We start from the raw sequence: 22,550 nt of genomic DNA on the forward strand, positions 1-22,550 counted from the left end.
TTATAATTCAATTTAAGGAAGAAAAAGGATTACAAAAAGATATCACAGTGAGTGCTAACAGCTCGAAATTTAAGGTAGTTATTACGTTTATGTTTTCTTTCTAAAGCAAAACTTTTGAGTAATTATTCCCAAGGGAACTTTGTGCAAGTTCTATAGGTTAATCTACGTGACAAAGCCACAAACAAAAAGCATTACCTTAAGAAGAAAATCGAAACCACAAAATAAGATAGGTAAACTAATCATTATTCTCTAGTAATTGATTAATGACCTGTATATTTTCTAGTGGCACATTATTGAGGACCTGGCTTGATGCAAAAGGAAAAGTCATTACTTGGTACTTCTTGAGAAAATGAACAAGTCGTAAAGAAGACAGCAGAGGGAACGCCGTGGAAATGGCCTCCACGTGCTCGTAACAGCAACGGCGTGCTTCCCGCGAAGCCCCCACCGGGGGTCCTCCTGAAGCCCTCCGTCGCTTCTCGAAACCTGCTCGAGGCTGAGTGGGAGAGGCTGCCCTCCGGAAAGTAGGTGCATGGTTCCCCACAGTCAGCTGTGCTTCCTCCTAAGCATGTCTATGCTATGCTCCAGTTAGAAAACTGAATGAAATATGGAAGCAAATGATGAGCAAAATGTAAAAAGAGGGAAAAAGCCGACTCTACTTAAAATGACTAACCAGCTCAAACACTGCAATAGAATCAGGTATGGCTGAGAGAACTGGAAAAGACGGATGGAGAGGAGGTATCTATAATGTCCATCTATATGTGCTGTGCTGAAACAAAACGTGTAACGTATGTATGACGTTTCAGTGGTTTCTGTTTAGCCAACTGGAGCGCTCACACTTGCCCCAACGACATCCAGTAAGCAAGCGTATGCTTGCACAGCTCCGTGAGGACAACCACCTTCCAAAAAGCCGTGCTCATGATGCAAGAGCCACCTCCACAGGCATCGAGGGAAATTCCCCAGGTTTGCCGACTGTCCTCTCAGGAGCCTCACATCCTACCTTCCACACGAGGGAGAAGGACCACATAATTTCTCATGCCCTCACTGGCAATAATTCTGTAATCATATTTAAAATTTTATCTTAAAATAATGTAATCACATTATTTTAAAATGTGGTAACTCATCACCATTAAAAAAAACACACACTTCAACTGGGCAGTAGGCATAATAAAAGGTGCTAAGGGCATTTCAGAAAATTCGTTCTATGCTGCCTCGTATTATAAACCTGTTTTAAGACAAGGCATTTCCAAGGGGAAGAACTTAATCCAAGGTAAGGAGTGGTGACATCACAGTTCCCAAGCCTCAAGCTGGACAGAAGAGCAACTTCATGCTGCCATAAATCAAATCTACATCACGTCAAGGAAACAACAAAAAGCCACAAACATCATTTTCTTTCAGACCATATTAAACAAAGCCAACCTTTCAAATGAAGGACCTTGAAGAAAGGATCATTTTTACATTCAAGTGATGAGACTTACAGCCAACATCTAGGCACAACGTCTCAGGACTGAATAACTGCCTGGCAGGCAGGAAAAATAGTAAGCTTCTAGTACCAAGAAAAAAGATGTACAAAATGGAATAGGTTTGTATACTACTCTTTTTATACTATTGATGAGAAAAAAATCAAGACATTATGTCCCTGCAGTGCTGCCGCCATCTTTCATTATGGGGTTAGCTTAATGTGCTATTAACTAAAATGGGATAGTTTAAATAGGGGTAACTGACATTTGGAAAACTTAGGTACTGTTAAGTACTGTTAGGTACTATTGTTTGCTTACAAGATGCTTGTTTGTCCTGACTTTGTCCATCTCATTTCAAGTTCTTGGAAACTAACTGCATCCTTTCCTTTCTAACTCCTACTTTGCCTTCCAGGATGCTCTACAGCAGCATCCTTTTAAGATCAGATCTATCTGAGAGAGTAAGAGAGCTACAACAGTCTACTTCAGAAACCCAAGAAGGACAGTGATTAAAAACAGTCATACAGAAACTGCCCTTTGTTTCAGAAGGAATGTGCAGAAGAGGTGCCAATTATATTGGGGGAAAGCGATCAGCTCCAACAAAACTTATGTGAGTAGCAGAGTGTAGCACTGTCTACAGTTGACATCCATTCCAATAGGCAAGCTTTATTCTAGACAGATCCATTACCATTCAATAACCCGGTGGAAAGCCATTCCCTGATAAATTCTGCTATACTAGATGAGTCACACAGGCTCTGAGAAGCTGGACTGTCTGGAGATAATTCAACAATACAGGAGGGTCATTTTCTTCATTTGACAAAAAAATACAACTTCTGCTATTCAACCTGGATTTCCACTGCTTCATCTACAAGACAAAACAGCACAGTTGGGGACAACACTTTCCTACATCATTATCCAGTAAAGTACGATGTGCTGGGAAGCCGACAATGTGTGCAAGGCCTCAACCTCCAGTTTGTAACGGTCTGTTTCGGCGCATGGCCATTCTGACTACATAGTCAAAATCATTACCTATTAAATGCACAAAACTAAAATAAAACTAAATACTAACACCAAATCACATAAATAACCATGCAGATTACAACAGAGTATTTTAAGTACTTTTATGAAATGCAGACATAAGATCATATGTGGGTGTGACAAAAGGAAACCATGTGGAAGGGAAAATACCGCTCTTAATTTTTTCCATAAAATACCAATACGTAAACGCGTAGCATATGAGGACCGTCCTGCCATATGAGGGCTGACCACCTCAGATCCTGACACTCAAGGAGCAGTTGTGCACTTTCGCTAATTATATTATTACATTCTCCTCGTGTTATAAATATTCATTTTTTTCTCGACTTCCTCTGCCTGCATTTACTGAAAGGTACACAGGCACAAGGAATGTAGATACCTCTAAGCTAACATTCAAAAGGTACGAAGCATGAAATTCAGAATTGTTGCATGTTACGTTTCAGTATAACCTAAAACACAGTATGAATTTAAGAGGTTACAAATCACAAATATTGTCATCTCAAATAGAAACAATTTCTTTACAATTCCTTTTTTTGCTTAATAGGAGAATCTATTGTATACTCTCCTTCCGATTATTATTTACTGAACTCTAAGCTGCATTTTTTGTTAATATTTAAATTGATAAAGCAAGCTGCCTGGATCTAGTTCGTTGTGCTCATTTCTATCTGCTGCTTTAGTCTGAGGCACATTTTCCTTTATTTCACTTTTCCACAAGCCATAAAAAAACTCATTTCTAATTCATCCGTTCGTTCAGCTTAACCTCTCTTCTCAGCAATTAAAGCACTCTGCGCATCCCTCATCTATCACACAGCCAGCTAAATAATGCATTGCGTCCCCCGCTCATCTTTTATCATCCCAAATGACAGGTATTAGCATATCTCCCCAGTCAATTACAGTGCAGCAGAATAATCACAGCATAATTGGGCGAAAGCCACTCTAATCACCAACCCTGCAAACTCGCAGAATAAAAACTGAGTGGCAGTTCAGACAGGCCTTGCTCTTGTCCATGACTCCAGCCAACAAGCCTGGCAGATCTCCATTTCCTCCCCTTTCAAACTTATCCTTCGGGGAGGTCAACTTCTCCATAGGTCCCATGTAAAAGAACGAGTACATACGTGCACACAAGCGCGAACTATTTACAACTCGCACATGCATGTGTTTATTAATACTTGTGATTCTAGATGTTTGCACATACTATTAAATAGCACAGAATGAAAATTTCTGTCAATCAGAAAACAATGTCCTGTCGGGAATATGATGTCATTAGAAGTTCTATTTGGAACTCAAGGTAAGGTAAAACAAAATATTAAATTTTTTATAAAGATTACTTAATATTTACTATCAAAATTGAAGCCTTTCAAGTGTCTACGTGGTGAAGGTATCTTCTGCATCTTTTGTTTTAATGATTTATTTATTTCAGAGAAAGAAAGAGCTTGCCAGCAGGGGGAGGGGCAGAGGGAGAGGGAGACAAGCAGACTCCCTGCTAAGCAGGGAACCCGATGCCGGGCTTGATCCCAGCACCTTGAGATCATGACCTGAGCCGAAATCAAGAGTCAGAGGCTTAACCAACTGAGCCACCCAGGCGCCCCCTATCTTCCGTATCTTAAAAATCAAGATTTCCCAACTTCTTTCTAAATTACTCATCTATCACAAGAAATAATTTTAATTGAATATGTACTGTTATCCTTACACTACAATAGCATACGACAATTTTCTAAAAATTATAACGATATTAAATATAGTTTAACAATTAAGATGATTAAAAAATAAGTTTACTTGTTTATAAGGGACTAAAAATTAAATGAGACAATAATAAGACGGTAATGTGAGAAATTTAGAATTACAAATGTTAGAGAGAATAAATATTTTTTTAAATTGAGAAATGTCCAGGAAATCTTGAATGTATTTTTAGACTACTTTTGTAAGTTTATTAATCTTACCATGATATTTAATGTGCAATAACCAGCCTAGGCCTCTATCTAATTCTCATTTTAAATAATATGCATTCATTTGCTACTCCATTCTTCACCTCCTCTCCCCATCAATGAGATACAAAAAAAAAGTCATTCTGAAATGAAAATTTAATTTGGGGAAGAGTGGAGGGAGGTTAAGAGGAATTTCTTATAAAAACGTACGTGGCTCCTTAGGAAGCAGCCAATTAAGTGCTTTAAAGTGCCATGCATAGCTAGAAGAAAATGAAATCTTCTGCAGGATTTCATTTGCTCTATCTCAATCACAGAGAGCAGGAGTCCTATGGCTCCCTGTACTTCTTTGCCCTTCCTCGCACGCTTTTCACATGTCTCTCCGAGACCAAGGGAAACCCGCCCCTGAGGTGGGCTCTGGCCTGGAGAGAAGGCGGCCCCCCTCAGCCAGAGGCCAGCGTCACCAGTGGTGCAGACTCCCTGGGCACAGTGGGCCGTGAGTACCAGCAGCACGTCTCAGGGACTCGGCACACGGGGACACACCATCGCTGCACGCTGCACGGATGCTTGGGCTGTGCACGAAGGAGTAAATCAGACACGGCAGAACCCTCTGCTAGTGACGCCATATACCACAGTGGCCACGACACAAAGAGAACTCAGCAAAGTATGAAAATAAGCCATTATGGTATGAAACAAACAAGATCTCTTTATTACTTTTATTACTCGGAATTTATGAGATTTTCAACCTCAATTCTGTCAGACAATTCAGTCCTTCAACACACACACAAAGACACTAACACAATTATCCAATATCAAAAAGCCAACTGTCAAAAGACCAGAGTAAAAGCAGAATTTAGACACAACAAATTGTCTCCCAGACTTTTTCTTGCTTTCCAATCCTGTTATTTTAAAATTATAACATGAAATGTTTTATTTGCATTATTACTTCAAGAACCCTCCATGTATTTTTGTTGGCATATCTTTGCAAATGTACCCACAGGATACATTACTTCAGTTGTAAAATGGTAATTTTAGTGCTTATTGGGGAATATCTGTTACACGTATTTATCACTGGTACATCTGGTATGCAAGTATTAATTCAACAGGTTTTTTTTTTCCAAATCTGATTTCTGAAAATCACCCCCTAATATATTCTTTAATTCACATAAATGTTCTACTTGGCTTTAAGCATCTTCCAACATATTGGCTCTTTCAACACCAGTCACTTTGACATTCTCAACTGACTTGCAAAAATTGACATGGCTTGGGTAAAAGCCAGATTTAAGGCAGGAAGAGGGGAGGAGGAGGGTTTTCACCATCTGAAGCAACAAAACTGGCTTTAAAATTTGGCATCGGAGAGAACCTAAAACACACGCAATCAAAATCATCCCTCATCTCCCCCAGAATAATTTATTTGCTTCTTCCCAACAAAATCTTAAGCAGCTTGATGATTATTAATATCGTCACAGTAACTCTATGCTAAGGAATTTTATAGGCAAGCCCGAAACATGCCTCTAATTATCTGCGCACATCCCAAATGAACAGGTGTTCGAGGGTGGGGACAAGGAGAATATATGCATTTTTATTTTTATTATTACTAGAGAATTAAGTTCTCAAAAAATGGTGCCAAAATAATGTCCCCAGAGAAAAATGGAGTTCATCAAACTCCAGAATATATAAGTAAATAAGCTTTCTTTCAAGGGTAACTCCTCCCTGCCTTAAACAGGTCACTTCTCAAATCCACAGTACCCGGGGCCATGTTTAATCTCTGACATCCTTCAAAAACAGCAGCAACAACAACAACAACAAAACAATGTTAAGTCTGACAAAAGCAGGCATGAATTGTATTGCTTTAACCTTCCCTTCACTCATTTTCCTATATTCACTACCATTAGAGTAAACATTTCTGCACAAATGTACTTACTAGATCTAGCGACCCATGCCATGCAATCAGGAAATCCATCTAACCAGTCTGCCTTCTACCATCACCTGACAGAGTATTTGGTCTAGGAGAAATGGAGCTCCTACCACACTAAGAACACACTTGGTCATGATAAATATTTTATTTTTTATATAATGTCAAAGCATCTTACGGAAACCTCACACATTCCTTATTGAGTTATGTGGCTTAGTGGGTACTTTGACGCCCATTAAACTCTGCAAACATCTCATGATCACCTAATACTTCAAACAGTGTGTGCATACAGATTCCAATTGGGATAAAGAGCTTTTTAAAGAAAAAGTGTTTTCACTGTTGAATATAGATCTAAAAGGATGTAAGAGAGCCCTAATACATTGAATTGAACCATATGAAATCGCTAACATTAGACTCTTTCTGAGCTGTAAAAAATGACGATCCTGTAACATTCAATCTCAGATACAGTTCCAGTATGGGGAAGACAAATCCCAAATACTGCTGTAATTCTGTATAAAGGGCACGGCCTGGGAGGCAGAAACTTGGATTCTTGTTCCACTTTGCTACTAAACAGGGCCTAAAATATGTCACTTTACCTCCCTCAGCCTTATTTATTATGAAAAAAAAATGACATTAATATTCGGGGTTATTTTTCCTCTTTGAGAAAATGATGAACAAATAACTGACCCATGAATCTAAGGTTCTAGAATTAGTCAGGGCAGCTCTAAAGATTAGGGAAGGAGATTAAAGGTGGCAGGAAATAAAATTCCTATACTGTTTCCCTTTTAAAAATTTTTGCCTAGCTTTATTTCATAGAAGGATTTGTTTGTAGACAAATGATACTTATGTTTTCCCCAAGATGATGAGAATGGCTTAGGCTGTAAACAGTAGAGGGGAAAAATCAGAAGAATAACAAATGAGGACAGAGCTGAAGGTTTGCCTTAATGAATACAAGAAGAACTGTAGCATTTTAGGGCTGAAAAGAACCTTATCAAGTCATCAATTTTCCAACCTGTTACCAGGACTTAACATAAAATACAGGTCTGCTCACTTCCAGTTAAGGAGTCTTAATTACAAAAGAGCAGGACAGAAATGCTATTCCATATTTAATCCAAATTCAGAAATTGGGGAAGACCCCAACAACTCTCAAGCAACCCCTTACTGCACTCAAGACCTTTAGCCAGTAAGTCTGCACCTCCCTCTTAATGGCACATGCTTTGGCCTTCATAGTCTTTCGTCTTTTCTAAATTTTATATTCATGTATTCCTCCTAAAGGCAGAGTTGAAAAAGAAGCTAAAACAGCCTTTAAAGAGATAATTAAACATGACAAGCAAAACTGCACCAAAATAGAAGAGGTGAATATAAATGGAACATTTTCCCCCAAATCTTTCCTAAATAAGAATAAAGCAGATTTGTTTTAAAATCAAACATGTAAGTGTATGAACCACCAGCAGATGGCAGAAGGAGAGGCTGGGAAATTCTCTAACAAAAGAAGGGAGCAACTCAACATGGATTCCCAAATCACGACTTGAGAACTGCTCTGGCTTTTTTTTTCCTTCTCCAGTCTTTCTCTCACGGAGATACAGAAAATTCTCTTGCTTCACCTATATATATTCTATAATTTTAATTTAGATTCAATGACTGAAACAGTAAAGAAACTTGGTCCTCTACTTCTCTAAACATTTCTAGTACATTTTCAATAAATAAAAAATTTAAAATACAAAAATAAATCCTCTATATTTTGAAAAGTAATATGAGTAATATGTTGAGTACGATTATAAATTTTGAAAAGTAAATCTTTGCTGGTTTCATTTCAATGACACTTACCTTAAATATATTTTCACCTAAGTTATATTCACACCCACTTAGCAAGTTAGACAAGTATAAATTCAATAGAAAACACACCCTGGTCAGAAAATGCAAACAACTGAGAAGAACCTGAGTTACTGGAGCTTTATAAGGAAAAAAGATACATGTTTTCAAACAGAAGATTAATGTATGCTTTCGGGTGGTGACAATAAAAGGAAGGACATTTTAACAGATTATAGTCTCTTATTATGTGAAGCTAAACATTCTAAATCTAAAATACTGTATTTTTTAAAAGATTTTATTTATTTATTTATTTGTTTGAGAGAGAGAGAGCGCGCACACAGAGGGAGAGCGAGAGGGAGAAGCGGACTCCCCGCTGAGCAGGGAGCTGGATGCGGGACTCGATCCCAGGTCCCTGGATCATGACCTGAGCTGAAGGCAGATGCGTAACTGACTGAATCACCCAGGCGGCCCTAGAATCCTGTATTAATAGCCCCCCGATATAATCCCAAACATATCAATGAGTGAATGGCCCCTTACGAGAGTCACCAAAAGAATGCCTTATTTCAGAACCCTGTTTAAAAACTTTCTGCTTGAAAAATCCAGGGGGACGTGCCGGCATATGGTGGTGATGGTTATTATTACCACCATCATCATCATTGTTATTATTACTGTACTTTACTTCAACAGCAAATTCCTTCTGTTTTCTATTTATCTGCTCTAATCCTTGGGGGTTTATCAATTAAATAATGGCTATTCTGATTATGTTATGTCTTGTTCTTATGAATACTTGGAAGTTTTCTTTTCTAGACCAGCTCTGGCCAACAGAACTTTCTTCGAAGATGGAAATATTCTATACTGGCACTGTGCCAGTATGGTAACCACTAGCAACACAGCTATTGAAATGTGGCTAGTACAACTGAAGAAATGAATTTTTAATTTAATTTTAATTAATTTAAATAGCTGCACATGGCTAGTAACTACCCAACTGGCCAGCACAGTTCTGGATGACCAAAATAAACACGGAACGGATCAAGCTGGAGACCTGTGAGGTGAACTGGTGAGAAAAGAAAGAAAAATGCAAGTGAATATCGTCCCACTTTTCTCGAAGGTCACGTTTTTGGTTATTTACCCAAAGGAGCACATTCACAGACAGACTACCAGTGCTTTGTTCTAATTCCTCCTTAGCCATTATAATAAATAGTTATGACAAATAGTTACAAATTGCATTATAACATTTTACATTTATATGAAGGAGGGAAATATGGATGATTTTCATAATGGCGAGATGTCAAAATCCAGGAATAAATCCAAAGGTGACTTAAGTCACTGCCCAATATGATTCCCCCAGCTATAAAATTTTTCACAAGTAAAAGTACCTTATTTTCAAAAACACAAGTAAGTTTTGCTTTTATTTTACTTGAAATTATTTTCGGAAATGACCCTTTGTTATAATTCCTTTGTTATATATAAGTTTTATAAGTCCCACTGGAATCCTCTTCCATTTTGTAGAATATAACATTCAATTAAAGCAATAATACTACAGAGTAGCACACAATTATATCCAAAAGGAGAATATAAACTTGCATCACCTAGAATTTCTTCCTGGCATAAGATTATTCCAAAAGTTGTGTCAAGAATGTAAGGTCCATGGACGCAAGGGTTTATTATTCTTAGGACATTCCCAGCACATAACATGTATATTCCACAAGTATTTGTTTGAATGAAATGCAGTGAAATGAAATAGAATGAAATCAATGAGTATAACTGCATAACGTGGATTAACAAAGATAAATTTAAATTAATAGTGAGATAAACTGGAACCAACTGGTTTTCAGTGTCAACCAGAACCACTCAGCAGCTTCAACAAGCATTAACAATGAATACATTTGCTTTCAGCTGGGCTCTACAATATAAAATGCCAAGGTTAATACATTAACTCAGATAATGGGAGAATCGGTGAGAAAACCCCTGGACAGAAAAAAAGGCAGTAGTAATATGTTAATTTAACATCACAGGTTTTTTGCTCTTAACAATCAGAATTGTTAAACCATCAACAGAGCTCTAAATAATCAGCAACACTTATGTACTGGGAGCCAAGTGCAAGTCAATATGGATATAAAAAGATGAGCAAAATGAAGTCTCTAAGCTTATAATCTTGCTGGAAAAAATGCCACATAATGGAGTTGGGCCAGGCCATACCATGCTGTTTCCCGTATACAGATCAAAAACAAGTTGGCAAAAGAGAAATTCCAAACACAGTTGACCGCTGAAGAACATGGGGGTTAGTTAGAATGGAGCATTCGAAAATCTGTATATAACTTCTGACTCCCCAAAACTTAACTACTAAATAGCCTGCTGCTGACTGGAAGCCTTACCGATAACACATTATTGATTTACACATATTTTGTATGTTATGTGTATTACAGATTGTATTCTTGCAATAAAGGAAGCTAGAGAAAAGAAAATGCTATTAAGAAATCATAAGGAAGAGAAATACATTTACAGTGCTGTACTGTGTTTATGGAAAATGATCGCATATTAAGTGGATCTGCACAGTTCAAACCCGTGTTGTTCAAGGGTCAGCTGTAAACTGTGAAGGCACTGAGTGCCACATAAGCTCAGAGCCGAAGAGCTTAGAAGTCTGCAATACTGAGGAGAGACATCACAGAAGAGTAAGGGTATGAACTGAGACTGGAGGGTAGGATGAATATGAAACACAACAAGAGGACAGGAAGGCATTTGAAGGGAAGGCAAGGTATAAGCTTAGGTTCAGAAGGAAGGAAGTTAAGAGCTCGATATAGTTATGAGGCTATGGTGGGGGTTAGTAGACCAGTTTGAACTCTGATGTAATTTTTTTTTAAGATATTTAATCAACCAACATATGTATAAAAAGGAATACATCAGAGTATACAAACTTAGTATTTATTTTATTGTTTTTTAATTTTTAAAAAGATTTTATTTATTTAATTGACAGAGAGAGAGAGAGGGAGACAGCAAGAGAGGGAACACAAGCAGGGGGAGTGGGAGAGGGAGAAGCATGCTTCCCACCCAGCAGGGAGCCCGATGCAGGGCTCGATCACAGGACCCTAGGATCACGACCTGAGCTGAAGGCAGTCGCTTAACCAACTGAACCATCCAGACGCCCCTAGTATTTATTTTAAAAATCTGATTTTTAGGGGCACCTCGGTGGCTCAGTTGGTTAAGTGTCCGAGTTGATTTTGGCTCAGGTTATGATCTTAGGGTCAAGAGATAGAGCCCCGCGGGGGGGGGGGGGGGGGGGGGAGGAGCCTGCTTAAGATTCTCTCTCTCCTTCTCCCTCTGCCCCACCCCCGCCCCGCCCCCTGGCTTGTGTGTGCCCACACGTGCTCTCTCTCTCTCTCTCTCAAAAAAATAAATAAAATAAAATAAAATCTGATTTTTAGATATTTTAAGCTTAGACTTTCCTCTAAAATAACAGTAAGTTTTAGGTGCCTAAAACAAATACTAAAAATTTTTGCCAAAATAGGATAAAAAGGTGAGTAATATTAAAAAGAAATATTAAATATTTTTATTTAAATATTAGGAAAAATTATGAGATTACTAAAATCCTTAATTCTACTCCCACTTTGCCAGTAATAAGCTATGACCATGGGAACAAGGAATCCTTTGGCCTTCAGCTCCCTTATCTCTAACATGGAGGAAGGCTAGACCAGAGGATCTTGAAGATATCCAGCAGGAGTAAAATTTCAGGACAGATGAGTTCCAGGAAAAAACAGAAAAAGGGAAAATGCAGGAAGGAAGAGACAATGAAGTGTAGGTCCTACAATAGGGTTTTGGAAAAAAGGCCTTACTGAGTTTTATACACCTCCCTTAGGGTTTGGTTTAAGAGGTGGGGATGGAAGTGACAGGTTGGCATTCTCCTCCCCAGCAGGGCTGGTAACCAGCAGCAACAGTAAGAGCTTGAAGGGTGCCCACAAGTGGAGGGCTCTGTCACTTGTGGGCTCCGATGATGACCTATGTTTCATCTTTCCTCTTCTCATTCTTTCATAGAATATATATGCTTACCCTTGATTTTTCTTATCATTCGGTTTAAAAAGACCTCCCCACATACATTTTTGGGGTCAGAGTTTCTATCAAAAATTATAAAAATGGGCATAAAATGCAGGATTTCATTTTTTCAAAGAACACGCCAGCCAAAATAGCATATCAAAGTATTTTTTGAATGTGTGGAAGTCTAGTGCCCATTTAGAACCGGAAAAAAAAAAACTGATGACATATAATATACATTTCTGTTCACCCACCTCTCAAAAGTAAAAGTCTTTAAAAATGATTTTGGTAACCACATTATATTACAGCCAAAACAAGTAAGCACTAAGAATTTACCCCAGAAAAAAATGTGGTACTGAACCAGGGAGATATTTTTAAATCTTTGTTTTGGCTTTATGCATATTCATTCATTCAGCAAGATATTTAAGCAGCAGCTCTGGAGCCGGACTGAGAGGTGCCGCCATGCATACAAGGGAGGAGAATCCAGGACGGAGGCATGGCGGAGCAGGATCCAGCCTGGCTGTGGAGAAGGAAGAGAAGTCTGAGAAACCATGGCCGCACTCACAGGAGGAAGATCAGCAGAGTGCTGTCAGGGAAACCAGGGAAGAGGGCAAAGGAAGGAAGAAGGGGCCAACTGAGGCAGATGGCTGCAAAAGAGGCAAGGAGTAGGACCTTGGCAAGAGGGGCAGAGTGGGGACAGAGGTGCGGGCAGGTGAGATGAGATGGAGTGAGGAGGCAGGGAGCGGTGCAGACCTCACTTGTTCTTAGGACATGCCAGAAAGAAAGAGAACAGGCTTTGGGGCTGATCTTCTTGGTTCCCAACCCACTCCTGTTATTCATTAGCTGTGTCAGTTTCTATTTCCTTCCCCAACACTGAGAACAACAACAGTCCCTAACTCATAAGGAGTGGGTTAACTAAAAATCTTGCTTATGATTCTTTACTTAGCTATCTACAACAAATGAGAAACAAAAGATACTCATGATCATGAAATTTTAAAGTAATTTATTTAGATTTTGTAAGATCTCTTAAGAAATTCATGGAAAAGTTATGATTATCTAGTCTTTCTTTTTAATGACCCAGGAATATTTTACTCACTTCCTCTTTTTTACTTCTCTACTATAAATCTCGTTGTAGAACTCACAAGCAGCAAACTTTTTAGCCTTTTCTATGTTTAATAGCATAATTTTATATATATTTCCTTAGCTGATTTATCATCTCATTATCGCTAACAGCTTTACTTAGTGCATTAATGATACAGAAGGCATGCTTATCTTGTAAAAAGAACTAACTCATGTTGGCTGCCTCTGCGACTCCTGATTTATTATTCTACAGAATTATAAACTTCTTAATATGTTTAAGTCTTGATGAGAACCAAAGTCAAGATCAGCAGTCTATAGTTTGTAGAACTTTCCTTTCCTAATATACTTGCCCATTTTTTAATTTTGAAGCACCTCTTCTCTTCACTACAATTCTTATCTTTTGTAAAGTACACATGATTTTAAATTAATTAAGCATCTTTCTAAACCTGTAAAGAAACAAACTCCAGAAAATCAAAGTTGCCTTAATTCAGAGGGGAAAATGAGAACCATTGGAAAACAGCCAGAGTGTGTACTGTGGTATAGTCATTAGCATTTCAAATTCTAAGTCACTTTTAACTGAGAAAGGCCCAATAAAATGATGAATCAGGACTTGAGAAATTAAGATTTGAAATGTATACGAGCATAGCTATCTCTCATTAGATTAGCTTGAAAAAAAATTAATCTCAAAGCAGCACAAACAGTCATGAGAATTTTGAATGACTGCGAAACTGTTTCCTTGAGTCGCGGTTTCGGCACACTCACACACAAAAACAGGCTGTTTGTATCTCTGGGGCCCAACGCGTTTAAGTTATTTTCCAGCGAGACTGACGAATTCATGCTTCAATCTTAAGTAAATATATAGCTTACAGACTTAGGAGAAGGAGAGACATCCAAGGGATGAGTAAGTCAATAGTGGCACCAAAAAAAAAAAAGGCGAAGGAAGAGCAAAGGCACATTAAAGATCAGCAGAGGATCAGAGACATATGTGGGCAGACACACACTCCAGCATTCTCCTCATTCGTCAAAGTGATGCCATTAATGTTATTACCAGTGGGTCAGGTATCTGAGTTCTTTCTCCCAGGGCAAAAAAACAGGAAAAAAGCATCAATTGTGAATAAGTGTTCAGAAACATGACCAATACTGAATTCCCAGACCTTTTAAGAAACAAGATAAAAATGTACTTGCTGGGGCACCTGGGTGGCTCAGTGGGTTAGGCGTCTGCCTTCAGCTCAGGTCATGATCTGGGACTGAGCCCCACATTGGGCTCCCTGCTCAGCAGGGAGTCTGCTTCTCCCTCTGCTCCTACCAGGCTCGTGCTCTCTCTCTCTATCAAATAATTAAATAAAATCTTTAAAAAAAAATGTATTTGCTGACTTGCAGATAATGAAGCAGTAAAAAAAAAAAATTCAAATTTCTCACTTTTAGTTACATATGTACACACTTGGGTATAGACATAGAAAGGTGGAAAACTCCTAATTCTTTGAAAAAAATCACTGAATTATTGGGAAAAAATTTCAAACTATTGTCTCTCCAAATTGAATTTAAGAGTACAAAAGCAATCTGCTAGTTTAGCCATAAAACAAATGCAAAGCCTTCTACACAGTGGGGCAGACCATGAGTGCTGCTGGTACAATAATCTTCCTAATACTGGGCCTACTCAGTAAGTATGAAGGCTTATGGAGAGGAGTTCACAAGATCTGACCCTACAGGTTTATTAAATATGCAATGAATATTCTGCATGCATGCTGGGCATTAAATAAAAAATGAAAAATTCAAACGATGACAATATGTTAAATACTGCAAATAATATGGAATGAGATCTATTTATAATTAAGATATTCTTTAGTCATTTTTGACAAATACAGAAATAGAAGAAATATGTTAAGGTAAAACTTGAGTTCGTTTACCAAATATCTAAATATTTATAAAGTCTTATCTTTTTACTTTTAGTTTATATTCATTTATGACGTAAACCTTGCTAAGCTTATAACCTCAGAACGGCTTTGATTTTGCTAGTATTACAATGCCATCCACCTATAGTTGCAGCACAACTATTAAACTGTACTAATAAAATGCCAAGCATCTAGAATGGAAAGAAGAGAAAAAATTGGAAAAAATATAAACACCTAATTTTTAGTTTTAAGCCAAAGATGTAGCACATACAGGGGTCAGGGAAGAGTAATCATCCATATTGTGTGCTCTAAAGTTTCCACCAACTGTTATCCTCAACTTCTGACTTCCAAAGTAATTGATGGCACCTACACTGTACTTCTATACCTCTACATGAAAATGAAGTCAGACTCCCTAATAAGTGCCTCTTACCAATTTCCTTACATGGTTTAAGAATTACTAGCAAATATGTCCAAAAGGCAAGTCATTCCGATAAAACACAACAGGTCCGGAAGACGGTAATTCTAAGGTATCTGGGATTGCTCCCACTGCGTGCTCCTTCTCCATGTGACAGACCATCTCTTCCTCTGGCTCATTCTCAGCTCCCCTGCCTTCTTCATCCTGCATACCCCAATGATCACCAGGTCCCGAAGACTCACTTCCTAAGGATTTCTTTCCTCTTCCACTGTACTAGCCCAGGTCCGCACTGCCTCCCACCTGATCCATTCAATACTGCCCTTCATTGGTCTCTGGCAAATCCATCCTCCACAAAGTGACCAAAATCATCTAAATTGTAAATCTAACCACTACTTGGCTTAAAATCTTTTAGCAGCTTCGCATTTTCTATAGATAAAATTCAAATCTTTAACCTCCTCAACCTCCAATCTTGCCACACAGGCAGAATTTAACTAGTTTTGTTCCCTCTGAATTTTTTTCACGGTTGTCCTCTGACCTGAAAATAGTTCTCGTTTCTCTTGTCCTCCTCGCTTGCCTAAATGTAATCCATCTCTCAAGGGATCAAGCTCCTGGAATGCCTTCCCACTCTGCCCCGCCCACTCCCGCAATCCTCCGCACATTTCTAGCAGGGAGACAACCACACTACGGGACAACTGATCTCTTTATAGGCCTATGCCTACCAACTGATTGTGAGCAACTTAAGGGCGGGAACTGGGATTTAATTTAGTTGTGACTGGAACATGGGGGTTCAATAAATATTTGAAGCAGGGATAAGGAATAAATGGATTAATGAAAGTGGAGTGGCAAACCAAAACAGCGCTCTGGTAACATTCAGGGTGGTATTGCAGTGCCCTCCCCCTACTGGGAGCCATTGCGTAAATCCTGTTCCACAGCTAATCCAAACTTAAACATCAGTTACTACTAAATGAAACTCTTGGTTTCCTGTACTATTTCTTATATTCCCGACAACAAATAAAGAAGGTAAAGAAAATACTACCATAGTCTAATCTTAATCACAATAGAGGGGAAATCTTAAACCCTGGAAGACTTCTAGAACCTCTGCATTTGATAATAAAAACAAGTCCTATCTGTTGAGGCTTCCAATCCACTTAGGGGAGCTGATGAAACCTACCCAATAAGCTACATCAGACTACACACCTTGAGTCCAAAGGCGGTATCCTCCGAGGTCAAGACTTCAACCTGAAATCATAAGGAAAAAATAATTTAGGCACTCTCAAAAACGTTCTTTGAGTCTAGCCACAGACACAGGCATGGCCTGGAACTACGAGTTTGGAGAAAACTGGTATTCAATTTACGTCAGACATCAAGAAAGAGAGATCTGGGATTCTCTTCAAGAGTTGATTGGGGATAAACACAGGTCATTGCCCTGGATTCCAGATTTAAAACAGGGCGAGCCCCTATCAAATGCATGTATTTGCCATCATGTCGAAGTGGTGGTGTAAGTTCCTCAAAATGATCTAGAAGTCAGAAGAATTATCCTTCTCAGTTAAATCACAAGATGTTGCATACTTTTTGATCTTTTACTGACAGACAGTGAGGGGAAAGTATGCTTCGTAAAGCAATTTCATCATGCTTATGAAGCTGCTAGTAATTTCTTGTCCTGCTCCCATCAGAGTGGGTAGTCCTGAGTCTCTGGAATGTTGCAGAGCAAGAGTGCCTGAAAGCAATACTCAGGAAAAGACAGGCAGAGTCTAAGCAACAAGTTGTGAAATGATGGCAAAACTTCAAAATTGCCTGTCAGTCTTGTGCATGAGAAGACAGAGCTCATTAACATGAATTTAAAAAGCTGCATGGAACAAGACGTGTATTGATAATTACTGTTTTTTAAACATAATTATTCAGTCTGGTGTGTAAAGCTTTTAACTTTGACTACTACAAAGTACCAATATATGATGGAAAAGAGCAAGGAAAGAAGGCACAGAATATGAATATTTTTAAGTGTCTGCAGAAGACGGGGGTAGAGCAGTAATATCAGACTTGCTGGCTACACTGAGTTTTCAGCCTTTTAAAACTAGGCCTTTGTGGTAGGTGTTTAAGTAGAAGGCACACAGCCCTGTCCAATGTATCTTGCTATAAAACAAAATTGGATTCTTCCCTTGAGGGAAGGAAATACAGAAAGGAAGATCATTTCAGTAAGATTGTCATCCAGTACAAAAGTAAAGGGGTCAAAAAAGAAATGAGGAAGGAATTGTATTCTCCAACTGCTTGGCTGACAGTGAGGCTCCCCCACCACCTGGTACCTGACAGAGACTGGGGCATAAAGCAAGAGAAACGCATGATTAGGTACTGGGAGGATGACCAGCCTCATTTTGACGAAAACCATATGTTGCTGATACCAAATGTGAAATGTTGGATCAACTATAGTGCAAAATCATTATAAGACTCACTGACAGCATGTCTGTTTACACTTTGATTTCCAAAGCTAATTGTTAGATTTAGAAGCAAGATCTTATTATAGACTTTGTTTGGGGGGGGGGGGTGCGCAGCAACAGTTATTGGCAATTTACATATGTTTGAATTTCCTAAATCCTGTCTTTCACAACACTAGATTACTAACCTCAAATATTTTTACATCAAAACCTCTAATCAACATTGAAGACTTTAGTTAAAGGCAAAGGACAAACAACAAATTCGCTGAATCTTAACTACTGTAAACACTACATGACATTTACTCTTAAATTATATATATAGATCATATCTGCATATACTAATGTTAGGGACATTCACCCTTTTGATGTGATATTATAATATGCATACAATTATTTTTAAAATATATTAGAAGTTTAAATCTGCAAAAACCATCCCCAAGTGAGTTCTGCGTTTAACATATTATAAAAAGTCAAAGTAGCAAGAAAATTCAATAGCATATAGAAATCTATTTAAAGATTTGGCTTCGATATATTTGAAAACTTGAGATAATAACAAAACCAAAGCTTTCAAGTGGAATTTAGGAACTGTCCGGGCAGCTAGGTCAGTAGACAAGAGACAAAACAGGCCTTGGAGACTGGAGGAAGGCAGTGGATTTCAAAAGGTCAGCCTCATCCTCCATCCCACATTCTATCTCCAGGAAGGCTGAAGAGGTTTGCAATTCCTAAGTACTAACCAATTTCATCAGACTACCTTAAAAAGTGTATTTTGTTTTATTGAAAAGCACTATGGTTTACACATATATGCACTCTAGCTCTACTGAACTGTATTTTCCGTTTCTGAAAGATTTTGTATTTCAATACCAACACAAAAACAGCTGATTTTTAAAAACACGAAATCAACTTCAATTTACTAAAAAAACAAAGAGCAATGTCATACAAAGGTTTTCATGTTGGATCTAAGAGCATTTTTACCTAAGTTGGAAGGAATCCCCCTCTAGTGGGAGTAAGGGAGTATTTCAACCTTCACATAAAATTTTCAGGTAGCAGTCATTAACCTTAACCATCAGCAGAGATCAGCTGAGCTTTTTTCCTTTCGTCATCAATTTAAATCTTTTAAAAAAGAAAGTCAGTATTTTATATTTCATAAGCCTAAAACACCTGTAATTCTTTTATAAATATATATATTGTAGATTTGTGTTTATTGGATGGGATTTTAGCTACTAACCAACCATTATCATCAAATTTGGCTATAAAATAGTCACAATTTGAAGTTAAAACAGAAATGTACAACTGGAAAAAATTAGTACATCTCAGTGGAAAGACTTAATAATACACTGGGAAGAGAGAATGTTGACGGTTTACATTGACCTGACTCATTAACAAAGACTTTCTGGATATTTACCACATACAAGGCATTGTGCTTAACGTTACTGTAAGAGATAAAAAGTGCCTAATTTTATTCAGGTATGAATACCTGAATGAAATGTATTTAAACGTTCATTTAAAAAATAAATTCATATTCGAAAATGACCAGATGAGATTATTCACGGTGTCATTTTTCTTTTTAAACTTCAGTTTGGGGAGATTTAAAACTGGCCGTATTATAAAAACCACCCGGAAAAAATGGTCACAGGTTTTATGCAATGTAAACTTAGGACACGATACCCAATGTTCTCCTCTCCACACAGAGGCTGTAACAAATGCAAAGACAGAACACCCTGATGAGAAGCACCACCTGCATCCCAGGGAGAGAACCTGTCAGGGGTCCTGAGCTGCAAGGTGTGAAGGGGTGTGAGCAGGTTAGCAAAGCAGGGGCTTCCTAAGACCCTTTCCATTCGATCCTGTTATTTCAAATGATGCTACCGTCAACACTTTATAACACCAGTGCCTAAAAGGATTCCGTCTGTAGAGGACTTTGAAAATCACCCAGGAAGTTCAGCAGCAGCTAGACCACTGACAGTCCTCGTACTCTGCTTGGCACAAAACCTTCCAGTGGCTTCTGTCTCTCCCATGTAGCCTCCTAAGCCCGACCTCTACCAAAATCAAAGCAAACCACTTTAATCTCCAATCATTCCATCAAGAGAATCAGGAAAATGTGAATTCACGAATTTGGAAGTGAAATTGGTTGGACTTTTCTTTCTTGAATCACTTCCGAAGTACTTTCTACTTTCACCTATAAAGCACAGAATACTAATATCCAGCAGTGCTTCCATTAAAATAAAACTATGCCAAAAGTATGTCCTATTTTAATGAAAAACATTTTTTCCTAAAGTCAGGATCACACCGTCACAAAAAAGTAAAGTGACAGTGATGATATATAATCATATATGAAGAATCTTATTCATAATTAAAGGAATGCAAATCCAAACTCTTAACATTATCCTATTTTCTCACTACAGATCACCAAGATTAAAAATGTTGATAATTATAATATTGGTAAGGGTATGGGAGATCACTACATAGCCTTGCACTCATTATGAGAACATATGTTAGAATAATATGCAATTTAGCAGTATCCATCAAAATGTATATGCACATGATTAAGTGTTAAGCTAATAATTCTACTGATATCCAAGTGCAAAAAATATTTACTAAATTGTTTACCAGAGTTGTTTGTAACAGTAAAAAGCTGAAAATATCCTCCAACCAAATGACCGTCAACAAGGGAGTGTTTAATAAATTATCATAGAGCCAAGCAATAGAATACTATATTACTGTTAAAAATGAGGTAAATCTATGTGTGCACATAAGATTTCTATGATATTACATTAAGTGGGAAAAATCAGAACAGTGTGCACAGTAAGCTAACATCTGTATTTCTTTAAAAGGTCGGGGTGGGTTATATGCTTGATATACTTGGACCATTTCTGGAAAGATATGTAAGAGATACATCAGTGATTACCGGAAGGGAGAGAACTTAATATTCATTGTATTTTGTCTTACAATGTTTAGAATTTTTTTCACCATGTGCATGTGTTTCTTGTTCATTCAAAGTAGTTAACAAAATAAGCCAATAACATAAAAAATGTCTAATGTAAAAAATAATCACAGAAATGTAAGTAAATGTCATAATCGATTTCTAGAGAAATCTATCTTTATGATCTAGTTTGTGATCAACTGTTTATAAATTATAAAGTATGTGTACTATGCCATTACTTGAAAAATAATGACATTATAGAAAAAAATGTACAAAAATAGGGGATGTTTAAAAAAAGTATGGTATTTCCTATATAGACCATTCCATATTCATAAAAAAACTCACTGTTCAGGAAGTCTTCTGTAACATAAGAAAACGCTTATAAACTTGTTAGATTTTAAAAGTAGGACTAAAAACAGGAGTTTGGCATTACAAATATTTCTATCTATCCATTTGCTTCTTGCATGCCTTCTAGCTTATGTGCCATGCGCAAAAATGTCTCCCCCACTCCAGGAGTTTTTACATATTCATTCATGTTTCCTTTTAATATGTTTGACTTCCATGTTTCACATTTAAATACTTGACCCATCTATACCTTACTTTGAAATAACAAGGGAAGAGGTGAGTCAGCTTTAATTTCTCATTTGGGTAACTATGGGGCAGAATGACCCACTACCTTTTCTTCGGTGATCAGAGAAGCCACATCTTTATCATAATTAAACATTAAAATGATACACATTTGGCCTCCAATTCCAGGTAGGGATGGGAAAAGCAAACTTACCTGCAAGGTCTTCAACCTAAAGGGGGATGGGAATTGAGCGGAGGAGACTGATAACAGTCCACAAGAACCTGATAGAATTTGCAGTCACGGTATTTGTCCACAAGTAAATCACTGAGAATTCAGATGCTCTTGAAAAAAATAATGTTTGCCGAGATCGGTGTTTGAGGCATGAAACCACTGTCCTACTTATAAAGATTGCCGTGTCTGCTTTGGTTGGGCCAGAAAGAGCCATATACCATTAAGGAGAAGCAGACATTAATAAATTGCTCTCTAAAACCATGTCCCCGGATTTATGACAATTTAAACTGTAGGACAAGCCCCTCCCTCGCCCTCCCCTCCTCTCTCCCTCACAGTCCCAACCACATAGCAGCTCACACGGGGTTGCAAAGTTTTATTTTAGCCAGCAAGGAAGTTGTTTTGTCTTTTTATTATTACTGCTTGTTATTATTACTATTATTTTTCATTATTTTCTTACGTTTTGTAATCCATTGAAAAAATGAACGCTTAAAAAAAACCATGCAAAACCCTGCCAGCATTCTTCTCTTATTAATTCTCCTCATTCTCCTTATTAGCATGAACAGGCCACATGACAACTCAAGGACACAGCTTGCTGAAACCGCTCAGTGTTTGGTTAGCTGGTAAAAGAACACACACTGATGCCTTCTACTGCTAAATGTTGCTGAGTAGAACCACCACTCTCTGAATGTATTTAAAATTAACTAAAAGCCTGTCTCTAGTTAGGGAACCAGTAAATATTAATAGCAATGCTAAATTTCATCTCTGCAACCAAAGACCATTTCTATTATACTAAATACAGTGTAATATGATTTCAAGACAAACAGTGGAGATGTTATAATTATGCTTTTGACTAC

At 37.8% G+C, this 22,550-nt stretch overlaps 1 protein-coding gene across 6 annotated transcripts in view; it reads right to left on the minus strand.

Moving 5' to 3' along the window:
• Positions 1 to 22,550, minus strand: part of ARID1B (AT-rich interaction domain 1B) — a 440,882-nt gene that overhangs the window by 164,739 nt on the left and 253,593 nt on the right. For 5 of the 6 annotated variants that reach the window (XM_032407588.1, XM_032407584.1, XM_032407586.1 and 2 more), the window contains exon 5: positions 16,749 to 16,790. The exons of the other annotated variant lie outside the window; for it this stretch is intronic. In XM_032407588.1, the coding sequence (XP_032263479.1) occupies positions 16,749 to 16,790 (42 nt within the window). The remainder of the gene's footprint in view (positions 1 to 16,748; positions 16,791 to 22,550) is intronic. 6 annotated transcript variants of the gene reach the window in all.

This window comes from Phoca vitulina, unplaced genomic scaffold, assembly GCF_004348235.1.
Source record: "Phoca vitulina isolate PV1807 unplaced genomic scaffold, GSC_HSeal_1.0 scaffold9, whole genome shotgun sequence".
NCBI classification, from domain to species: Eukaryota; Metazoa; Chordata; class Mammalia; order Carnivora; family Phocidae; genus Phoca; species Phoca vitulina.